General features: G+C 55.0%; 1 protein-coding gene across 1 annotated transcript in view; it reads left to right on the top strand.

Annotated features, from left to right (window-relative positions):
- The window catches only part of NKAIN1 (sodium/potassium transporting ATPase interacting 1), a 38,147-nt gene extending 27,752 nt beyond the window's left edge, over positions 1 to 10,395 (top strand). Inside the window, exons 2-7 of the mRNA XM_021683634.2 lie at positions 5,568 to 5,705; positions 7,081 to 7,161; positions 8,439 to 8,636; positions 9,328 to 9,388; positions 9,999 to 10,080; positions 10,218 to 10,395. Coding sequence (XP_021539309.1) covers positions 5,568 to 5,705; positions 7,081 to 7,161; positions 8,439 to 8,636; positions 9,328 to 9,388; positions 9,999 to 10,080; positions 10,218 to 10,227 — 570 coding nt within the window. The 3' untranslated portion in view covers positions 10,228 to 10,395. The remainder of the gene's footprint in view (positions 1 to 5,567; positions 5,706 to 7,080; positions 7,162 to 8,438; positions 8,637 to 9,327; positions 9,389 to 9,998; positions 10,081 to 10,217) is intronic.
- Positions 10,396 to 10,947: the final 552 nt, after the last annotated feature.

The following is a 10,947-nucleotide window of genomic DNA, read 5'->3' as shown; positions in this document are numbered from 1 at the left end:
GAGGAGGGAACACAAGCAGGGGGAGTGGGAGAGGGAGAAGCAGGCTTCCCGCAGAGCAGGGAGCCCGATGCGGGGCTCGATCCCAGGACCCTGGGACCATGACCTGAGCCGAAGGCAGATGCTTAACGACTGAGCCACCCAGGCGCCCTCTCTTTTACTTTTTTAGTGGAACTGGCTTGAGTGTGCTTAGGAGCTAGTGCGAAGGATCCTGGGCACAGGGAGAGGTTGAGCTCCAGGCCAGAAGGGTCCGAGGATGGTGTGAGCGCCTGAGAAGACAGGAGATGGGGTCCAGAGTGTAGGCGGAGGCACCGGGTGGAGGAGAGGGCAGGCGGGGGCAGGCAGAGGCCAGGTCCCAGTGTGAGAGTGAGGCTGGAGGGGTCCCAGGAGGGTGGAGGGCAGTGAGATCGGAAGTGGTCAGTGGGGAAAGTGGGTTCCCCAGAGAAGCCTAGTTGGGCTGTGGGGTGGCAGGGGGGCCTCTCAAAGTTGGTGGTTACGGACCTGCACCTGTCGCGCACCGGATCTGCCTGGGGAGTGACTCTCTAGCAGCGCTAGGCTGCTTTGAAAGCAGGGAGAAAACTGTTAATTGGGTTTGTGCAGGTGTGGGCTTCCCCTGACAGGTGCGAGGGAAAGGCAGAGGGATATGAGAGTCTGGCTTACAAGCGAAGCTCGTGCCGAAGTGAGGGGGCATTGTGGGGTCCCAGCAAACGCAGCAGGGATATGAGGAACCGGGGAACGGGAGGGGTGGAGGGTGAGAGGCAGGGAACCAGATGCGCTGGACCCAGTTGGTCACCATCCCCGTCAGCGGTGTAGGGAAGCCAGCTGGACCGGTCCAGTGGGAGCTGTCGACTTGGTGACTTTGGAGGGGGGACAGCTGTGGTGATGCCACAGTCCAAACAGCGGCCGTGGAGGAGGAGCAATGGGGAGGGGGAGGTCACGGGGATAGTGTTTGAGAGGTTGAGGTGCTGGAGGGGGTGGCTCCTGGATGTCAAAGGGTGACGCAGGGGTGAAACTCAGGTCCGGGGAAGGGCAGGGCCTGGAGGCAGCAGTGAAGGAGGTAGACTAGCCGCGTGGGGCCTGAGCCCAGGGGCACGGGGCTGTCCGGGTCTGCAAGCAACTTGGGGACCCCAGAGGCTCCCCACTTGCCTTTGGCCGGAGGAACATGGGATGTGAGCGGAGCACAGAGCATCCTTGGGTGCAAACGGTAGGGCTGGGGGGGCCCTGAGGGGGCCCTGACGGAAGGAGCTGCGGCTTGAGGGCCACAGGCTGGTTTGGAAGGGCTCGTGAGGGGTGGGGGCGGGGTGGGTGGGTCAGGCAAAGCGGCACCGGGCCTTGAGGGGACGAGGGTGGGGAGGCAGAGGGGCAGGCAGGTGGGACTTATGCTGTGGGCCTGACAGATCCACATAGGATCCAGGGGACTTGTTCTCATCCGTCACTCTGGGGTGGTCAGGGCACGCGTCCTGCTTATCCCGGGTCTTGGGGGGGGGGGGGATTGGCAGGCGCAGGGGCTTCAGCGATTGTCCCAAACCCTGTGGGCTGCCCTGATGACGGAGTAACTGGACGGGGCACCTGGGTGGCTCAGTCGGTTAAGCATCCAACTTTTTTTTAAGTTTTATTTATTTATTTGACAGAGAGAGACAAAGAGAGAGAAGGAACACAAGCAGGGGGAGCGGGAGAGGGAGAAGCAGGCTCCCCGCAGAGCAGGGAGCCCGATGCGGGACCCGATCCCAGGACCCTGAGATCATGACCTGAGCCGAAGGCAGATGCTCAACTGACTGAGCCACCCAGGCGTCCCGCATCCAACTCTTGATCTCAGCTCAGGTCTTCATCTCAGGGTCATGAGTTCAAGCCCCACGTTGGGCTCCATGGTGGTGTGGAGCCTCCTTCAAACAAATGACAACAAAAGCATGCAAAGAAAAAGCACTCAGACGGGTAGTGGCCAGCCCCCACCCCGCACCCCCATCACGCAGGAGGCTGCATCAGTTGCCAGCAGGAGCTTCTGTCTAGCCCTGGCCCACCTAGGAGAGAGACTCAAGACCTGGCTTACCGGTTGACCGGGTTAAAAACAATTAGCCCAAAGTCACTTTTTCCCTCGGCGCATGTGCACTTGAAATTTTTTCGAAGGAGCAGGTTGCCATCGTCTCCACCCTAGTCCTCCCATCAAACTAACAAGGCCAGCTAGGATTTACAATCACTGCAGCCCTCGGATTATTGTTCTGAGCTGGTGCAACCAGATGGGAAAGATATTCCCCCATTTGTTTGTTCTTGATTTTGTAATTAGCTACATCTCGCAGCTGCACAAGCAGAAATTCTTGAATATCTGACTTGGTTTTCTAATAAAAAATAATAACTTTAGGATTGAGATATTTATAAGACGCAGAATCTCAATTAAAAAAATATATATGGAGAGACACCTGGCTGGCTCAGTTGGTAGAGCGTGGGACACTTGATCTCAGGGTCGTGAGTTTGAGCCCTGAATTGCGTATAGAGTTTACTTTAAAAAAAATTAAGTTCATACCTGGGTGGCTCAGTCGATTAAGCGTCTGCCTTCGGCTCAGGTCATGGTCCCGGGGTCCTGGGATCGAGCCCTGCATCGGGCTCCCTGCTCCGCGGGGAGCCTGCTTCTCTCTCTCCCACTCCCCCTGCTTGTGTTCCTGCTCTCGCTGTCTCTCTCTCTGTCAAATAGATTAATAAAAAAATCTTTAAAAAAAGGAAAAGGGAAATGAAGGCAGGACTTCAACTGTTGTTTCAGCCACTCAGGGGTAGTAGCTGGGGCGGGGGTGGGGCAGGGTAAAGGAGTGTGGCAGCTCCCAGCAAGCCTTCGGTGCCCAACTAAGAAGCTCCACTGTTGAGTCTCCTACTAATTAGCCACTGTTTATTAAGTCTAGTTGTCTCTCAGTCTTTGTGATGTCTCCATATCCTCACAACAACTTCTCGGGGAAAGGATTGCCTTCCCTATTTACAGTTGAAGAAACAGGCTCAGAGAGGGAAAGTAACTTGCACTGAGTCACACAGAGCTGCAATTTGAACCTGAGTTTTAGTGATTCCATAGCTTTTCGTGGTAACAGTCCCACTGCTTGCTTTGTCAGTGAGGTCCCCGAGAACCCAGAGGGGTTGGAGCAAGGGCCAGGGGCAGAGCAGGGTGATACCATGTTTTACGGGGGCATTTCTAGGCAAGATGTCTCCCCAGCTACACTATGAGCCTGGGCAAGTCTGTCTCAGCCACTTCCTCTGTCCTCTGATGGCAGTCTCCTTGCCAGGACCAGATGCGAACTGAGTTGAGAGCATCAAGTGGGCCCCAAACCACCAGGGCTCCCCAAGGCTTGGCAGAGTCAGGGTGGAAAGGAGAAGAGCAGAAGTGGGGCAGAAGCTGTTGGGAGCAGGGAGCAACCTGGGGAGTTTCTCCCCAAGGTCAGCAGACCATTAGAGTCAAAGGTGGAAGGCCCTTAGAGGTCATGTAGTCCAGTGGTCTCTTCTGTATGGAAGAAGGAACTTGATACCCACTGGGGAAGGTGGTCTGCCCCAGGTCACCCAAGAGTCTGTCAGACTCTCAACCAGAATCCACACCTCTTAACTCCAGTGCCAATGCCAAGAGGGAAAGTTGATAAGTTGGTGCCAAGATGGGACAGGTGACAGAGAAAAGTAGAACGACTGCCCGGCTCTGCCACCTCCCTACTATGTGACTTTGGGGAAGTCACTTCCCTTCTCTGAGCCTCATGGTCTCTTGCTTCAGAACAAGATCATGATCTCAGCTCTGCCTTTCTGCCAAGGAACATCCAGTGAGCGATGAAAGCTCTTTACAATCTGCAGGGCCCTGCAGGAGGAGTCACCAACAAGAGGCAGGCTGACGCCAGGTGGGTGGGTGCCAGGGCTGGGCCTGCAGCTTCCTGGGTCTCTGCCCAAGCTTTACCATCTGTGTGGTAGCGTCAGCCCCACCTCCTCCCGCTTCCCTGCCAGGAAAACGGCTTCTGGGATCTTCCCTGTCCCTTCCCAGCCAGATCCTCTTCTCTCCCCTTCTATTTTAATCAGGACTCTGGGTTGCAAGTGACAGAAATCACAAGTACAAGGAGGGAGAATTCGTTTTCAGCATGGCTAGATCCTCAGACCGAAAACGATGTGACCTGGGCACTCCCCTCGCTTGTTCACTCTTTCTCCCTTTCTGTCCCTTTGAGATGGCAAAGACAGCCACCAACAGCTCTGAGCGACACTGTACCCGTTCAGATACCCTGGCAGATAGCATCTCTGTCCCGGCTGCTCCAGCAGCTCTCCGGGGTGACTCTCGGGAGCAGGCCACAGGGCGAGTGCCCAGCCCTGACCAGATCCCTGTGTGTCAATTATCTGGTTAGGACTGAGTCATGAGCCCACTGCTGAAATTAGAGGTAGGCTCAGCCCCACCCAAGGCACATGGACTAAAGGTCCAGGAGGCGGTTCCCAAAACAAAGAGATGGGTTCTTTCACCAGGAGAAGAAGTATTGGACAGTCAATAACAATGGATGTCATTGGCACCTTTGTTCTTAAGTGTATCAGCTGAAACATTTAACCAGGGGCTCCTGGAAAGGGAGGATTGATTGAATCCTGTATCGGTTAGCTTTTGCTGGGTAACAGATCATTCCAGAGCAGCAGTTTAAAACAATCATTTTATTTAGCTCTTGATTCTGTAGGTCAGCTGGGTGATTCTTCTGGTCTGGCTACGTGTTTTTTGGTCAGTTGGTGGGTTGGTTGGCATCAGAATGAGCTAGGATTGCCTCACTCACATGTCTGATGGTTGACGGGCTATCATCTGGGGGGCCTTGGTTCTCCTCTTATCTTCCAGCAGGTCACAGGAGCTCTTCCACATGGTGTTCTCTGTGTTACAGGTGTAGGAAGTGGGCAAGCTCCAGGGCACAAGCAATTTTTTCAAAAGGTCTTCACTTGCACTATGCTTCCTAAAGTCCCATTGGGCAAAGCAAGTCACATGACCAAGCACAGAGTTACTGTAGAAGGGTACTGCCAAAGAGCATGGGGACAGGGAGAGAAAGAACTTGAGGTCAGTTTTGCAACCTACTGTAGCTCCCTTGGGGAAGGGGAGTAAAAAAAAAATTCCTTTCTCTGCAGCCCATAGATTTCATGGGCCAGGGCAACCTCCAGATAGCAGTCCTTGGAAGAGGGGACTCAGGCCCAGGGACTTTCCTGGGCCCTTCAGTGCCGTGGCTCAGCCCTTGGCCAGGGCTGGGGGAAGCGGTCTGGATCCTAACTCCACCTGCTTCGAGCCCCACATGAGGCAGGGGCAGGTGCTAAGGGGGAGCGCCTCTTGGCAGGGAGGAAGGTGTTCTGAACCCCGGCTCCCTTCTGTTAGCTGTCCCCAAAGTGATGAGCAGGGCTCCGTCTCAGTTCATCCCCGCAGACTTGCTTCCATCTCCCCATCTCCCCGTGGTCTTGCGGGGCTGGGATGGCTCTGGACTTGTGTACAGTCAGGCCACAGTGCCTCGTCACCATGGTAAGGGGTGTCACCTGCTCCACGAGGTCGAGGAGGAGTCCCTGTCCTCCCCTTTCAGGCGGTGACCGTGGCCTCAGCCTGCTCTCTCCCACAGGTCGCTGCGCTGGAGCGGCAGATCTTTGACTTCCTGGGCTATCAATGGGCTCCTATCTTAGCCAACTTCCTGCACATCATGGCAGTCATCCTGGGCATCTTTGGCACCGTGCAGTACCGCTCCCGGTACCTCATTCTGGTATGGCTCCCTTGGCCCCTCCCACCCCCTGCCCCTCCAGGCATGAACTGCCCCCCCTTCCCTGGGTGCCCAGACCCCTGCCCTGTCTTAGCTCCAGCCCGGCTGGTGGTGGATGCCCAAGTCCCAATGCTTCTTTGCTCAGCAGAGAGACGAGATTGATATTTTCCCTAAAGGATTTCCTAGGGAAGAATCCAAATATTAACCCGCTAGGTCATTTAGTGAGTGTCTACCATGTGCGAAGCGCACTGCTAAAAGTTTCGCATGTTTACTTATCTTTACAACAGCCCTGCAAGGGATATCTTACCATCTCCATTTTCCAGATGAGGAAATGAGGCTCAGAAAGGTTACGAGGCTTCCTAAGGTCACACAGCTAATAAGTGGCAGGATTAGAGCATCAGACCCAGAGCGAAGGCTCTTGATACATGCCCACACTGCCTCAGTAAGCCAGTGCAGGGACGGACTTCATCTTCTCTAGCTTCTCAGGTTGCTTTAAGAGGCTGGCTTGGCTTTGGTCCTTTGCTGTTCATCAAGAATGTGGTATGATGGCAAGTGGGGCTTTGAGGTCAGTGCCTTCTGTGCTCTGATCCCAGGAGTGGATTGTGTCCCTGCCTCCCTCCTGCTTCCTCTTCCCAAGCCTTGGTCCTTGATGGTCTCTGTTAAACTCCTGTGTTTAGCTAGGCTCACCCTTCTCCCCTGCTCTTCCTCAGTGACCCATTCACATGCCTCTTTGGAGGGAAAAGGGACACCTGTGATGACAATGACATGCTTTGCCATGCTCCTGCCACAGCCCATTCTGGCTCGTTCTTGGGCTTCGCCCACCTCCCACAGGCTGAACCTCCCAGAAGCTGGGTGGGCAGGGCCCTTCCAAAGATCTATCTCACCCGGGTTGGGAGAATCCTTCTCTCCAGCTCTCGGGAAAGCCCCAGGCACTCTGTTAAGTAGCATTGTGTGCTGGGTGACAGAACTGGAATTGCAGGCCCAGGACTTGGGTGGAAATACCCCCTCCTCTCCAGCTCTGTGGAGCCAGGTTGTGTCTATTGTTCTCTGCAGAATGCATCGGATTAGCTGCCAGAGGACTGGAGCCTGAGGAGCAGCCCTATCTCTTCCTAGCTGTGTGATCTTGGAAAACTGAAACCTCCTCTCTAGCGCTTACGTTGGTTATCTTTAGAGAAAGAACAGTGCCTTCCATGCAGGGCTGTTGTAAGGACCGGACGGATGTAATAATGATTTGTAAACTCTAAAGTGCTCTCTGCGTGAGATAGTGCCATCATTTCTCCTTGCAAAGGTCCCCTCGGTCCCTGAGCTCTGTCTCCATTGACAAGCCCCATCCCCGCTCCCCCAGGCCCCACCCTGATCCCACCTCTCCTTTCTCCAGTATGCAGCCTGGCTGGTGCTCTGGGTTGGCTGGAATGCATTTATCATCTGCTTCTACCTAGAGGTTGGACAGCTGTCCCAGGTAAGCCTCAGGCCTGGCAATGCCAGAGGGCAGAGCCTGACCTTTCCTATCCCCTACCCCAGGGGCTCCTAGTTTGGTCTGGGGCATCATCTCTTGAAGAGACCTCCCTCTACACACCCAAATGATCTGTGCTCCGCAGACCCTACCCCCACATTTTAGTTTCTGGCCTCTTCTGCACTTCTCAGAAACAAATGATGGAGCAGATAAGGCTGAGGGGCCGTGAAGATGGGCGGTGGTCCCACTTGATTACAAGCTCAGTAGAAACCAACCACTTGTAGTGGCCCTGAAATAAAAGTGCTCTTGGGCTCCACACATGTTCAGGGCAAGGGAGGTGAAAATGTCATGTACAGCATTTGGTAACTGCTTAGGCCACAAAGATTTGAGTCCAGTTCTGATCAATATTTTCAGAAGGGAAAGAGACGAAGTAGTCTTTGGGGAAAATCGAGTGGACCAGATCCCATGCAGAACTATTGAAGAAAGGGGAAGTTTTTAGCTTGTGGAAGAGCAGGCCCAGAGGATACAACTTCTATTTTTAGTATGTAAGAGGGGAAAATATATGAATGGGAACATTGGCTTTGTAGTTCTGGTAGATCTAAGTCCCGGCTCCGGCATTTCCAAACTGTGACCCCTGGGCATGTATCTCACCCTCTCTGAGCTTGAGTTTCCCTGTCTAGTAAGCGCAGATAACCACTTCGTGTGGTTGCCGAGGATGAAATGAGATCATACATCCCATCGCAGGGCTTGGCACCTGGTCAGCACCCAGTGAATATTTGTTAACAGGCTGCATGATGAATGGATTGATAAACACAGAGATGCACACCGTGGGTGAGAACCTCTGATCTAGGCCAGCCCCTTCTGCATTTCAGATGGGGAGACCAAGGACTAGAGAGGACAGGTTTGCCCAGGGCCACACCCAGAGAGCAGTGGAGAGGCTGAACGGGCTGTGAAGTGGTCTGTATTGAGGATTTCACCCATGGCTGGAAAACTGGACTCAGCCACTGTTAGGGTCCCTTCCATCCCTGAAACTTTGGGGTTCCTGTGGATCGGTCAGCACCAGCCCCTTTCATCTCTGATGGAAGTGTGAGACCTACGTAGTCATCAAGCGCCACCTACTGGCCAAATATAGACTTGCAGAAATGGGCTCCCTCCGTACTCCTGAAAGCAAGCCAGGAGAGGAGGCTGCTACAACAGTCCAGGTGTGACGTAGATCTTATATAAAGTTTCCTGGGGCCTGGGGAAGATCCCTAGCTCAGTATTCTAGGCCCCTCTGCCCCCAGGACCGGGACTTCATCATGACCTTCAACACATCCCTGCACCGCTCCTGGTGGATGGAGAATGGGCCAGGCTGCCTGGTGACACCTGTCCTGAACTCCCGCTTGGCACTGGAAGACCACCATGTCATCTCTGTCACCGGCTGCCTGCTTGACTATCCCTACATCGAAGCACTCAGCAGTGCCCTGCAGATCTTCCTGGCTGTGAGTCTTTCTGTCCCCCCTGGCCCACACACTCCCAGAGGTGGACTCCACCGCAACCCCTTTGTTTAGCTCTAGTTAAGAAGGGGAGAACCTAGATCTTCCAGCCTGCCTGTGCTTCTGCCTGGCTCTGTCTCCATATCTTGTATCTCCTCCCTTCACCCCCTGCCCCAGCTCCCATTCTAGGAGTGAGCAGGTTTAATGAATAGGATGAGTCATCAGACTATGAGTCAACCCAGTCTCCAGTGTATCTGCTATGTGACCTTGGGCAAGTCACTTGCCCTCTCCAAGCTTATATGCTTATTAACAGAAATTCATGACCACCTCAACTGTGTAGAGTTGTGAGAGTTAAAGAAGAGTGGCTCCAAGATAGTAATATAGTTCCCAGTCTTGCCCTCAGCACCCCACACACCCAAAGCCACATAATCCTCATTCCTCTTAACAAACCAGTGAAGTATTGCCCAGGTCCAGCTGGGAAAACTGAGGCCCAAAGAGGTAAAATTATGACTTGTCCAAGTCCACTCACAGAACGGATAATGGGACCAGGTATGTTTGACTATAAGGCCCAGTCATTTAACTTGAAGTTGTTATGGGTTGGCCTTCATCCTCGCACACCCAGTCCCTCCTGTCCTTCTGGGCCCGGCCAGGCAGGGGGTGGAGGAAGAGCTTCTGTCTTCTTTCCTTTCACCCCCAGCTGTTTGGCTTCGTGTTCGCCTGCTACGTGAGCAAAGTGTTCCTGGAGGAGGAGGACAGCTGTGAGTGCCGAGCCCCTAGGGAACGGGGAAGCCTGGCTACACACCACCCCGTGCCTTCAGCACCCTGGACAGAGCCCCGCGCGGCCTGGGAGGGAGGAGACCTGGGTTGGCCAACTGGTTCCTCTTGGTGGGGAAGAAGAGGCGGCAGGGGTGGTGGCGGTCGGCATAGCCAGCGCATTCTGGGCTGTGACCCAGACACCCAGGTGCCCAGTGCACGGCTCCAGCACTGCTCTCCACCCACTCCTCTTAGGTTCTGTCCCTCCGAGGACCTCCACGGGGCTCGCCCCTACCAAGCACCTCCCGCGCCCAGCCTCGTCCCCCGACTACCGTCCACCCCCACCTCCCAGGTCTTGCCCCCTTAAGTGGCTCAAGCCCTGCTCCCTTAAAGGACGGCCCACCCCCCGAGGCTTTCCATCCACTTGGGCTTTGGCCCACTCTGGCTGAGCTCCTGAAAATCCCGCTCTGCTCCGCATAGGTCCTGCAGCAAAGCCCCGCCCTAAGGCTCTGTACAGGGTTCTGGCCCTCAGATTCTTCCTTTTCAGGACCTAGCCTCCCATAACTCATACCCCACAGGCTCATCCCTAACTATGCGCCACCTCCCCTTCCGCAGTTGACTTCATCGGTGGCTTTGACTCCTACGGATACCAGGCGCCCCAGAAGACGTCGCATTTACAACTGCAGCCTCTGTACACGTGGGTCATGGTGCCCAGCGGGGTGGGGTGGAGGGACTAGGGCGTTGCTGTAAGGGAAGGAAAGGCAGGGAGGCGCGGGGAGGGCAGCCGAACCTCTCTGCGGGTCCACTTCCCTAACCTGCCTTTGTTTCCTGCAGGTCGGGGTAGCTTCTGTCTCGCGCCCATCCAGTTGCCACGAGCTTGCTGGCTGGACTGAAGCCCTGGCGCGAGCTCGGGCCGAAATAGCAGGCGCGCCCCCTGGCGGCTCGCGAACCGACTGCAGCCTGCTCCGGCTGGGTCTGCGGCGGACTTGGACTTGGCCCTTCCAGCCCGACTCCAGGGGTGGGACGGGCTGGGCGGGGGAGGGGATCGCGGGGTTTGTATTTTTTTTATCTCAGCCTTGGCGTGCGCTGGGGCCTCCCTCCCTTCTCCAGCCGCTCCCTTTCGAAACCCTTCACCCCACTTCCGGTCCCCTGTCCAGGGAGAAATGGCATTTGCCCCATCTCACCACACTCGTTCACCAGCCCTGGGGAGAGTTACTGTGAACTAGAAGCAGGAGTCCTGGGTTCCAGTTGCAGCTCCGTCACCGACTCTCTGTGTGACATCTGGCAAGGCCCTTCCTTGCCCTCTCTGGGCCTCAGTTTCCCTCAATTAAACTAATCTCTTAGCAGATGGAGCTCTTTCTAGCCTTTTCATTTGACTCTTAATTCCAGGGGCTAGGCTGGGATTATAATTCCCATTTTGCAGATATGGAAACTGAGGCCCGGAGATATGAAGTGATTTGCTTGAGGCCACACAGCTAGGCTTTTGGTGGAGGCAGGCCTTGAACACAGCATACCTTCTGTAGTTTCAGACTCCAAAACCCAGTGTCTGGTCTCTGAATCCCAT

This window comes from Neomonachus schauinslandi, chromosome 4, assembly GCF_002201575.2.
Source record: "Neomonachus schauinslandi chromosome 4, ASM220157v2, whole genome shotgun sequence".
Classification (NCBI taxonomy): domain Eukaryota; kingdom Metazoa; phylum Chordata; class Mammalia; order Carnivora; family Phocidae; genus Neomonachus; species Neomonachus schauinslandi.
This window is presented reverse-complemented; position numbering and strand designations above follow the sequence as displayed.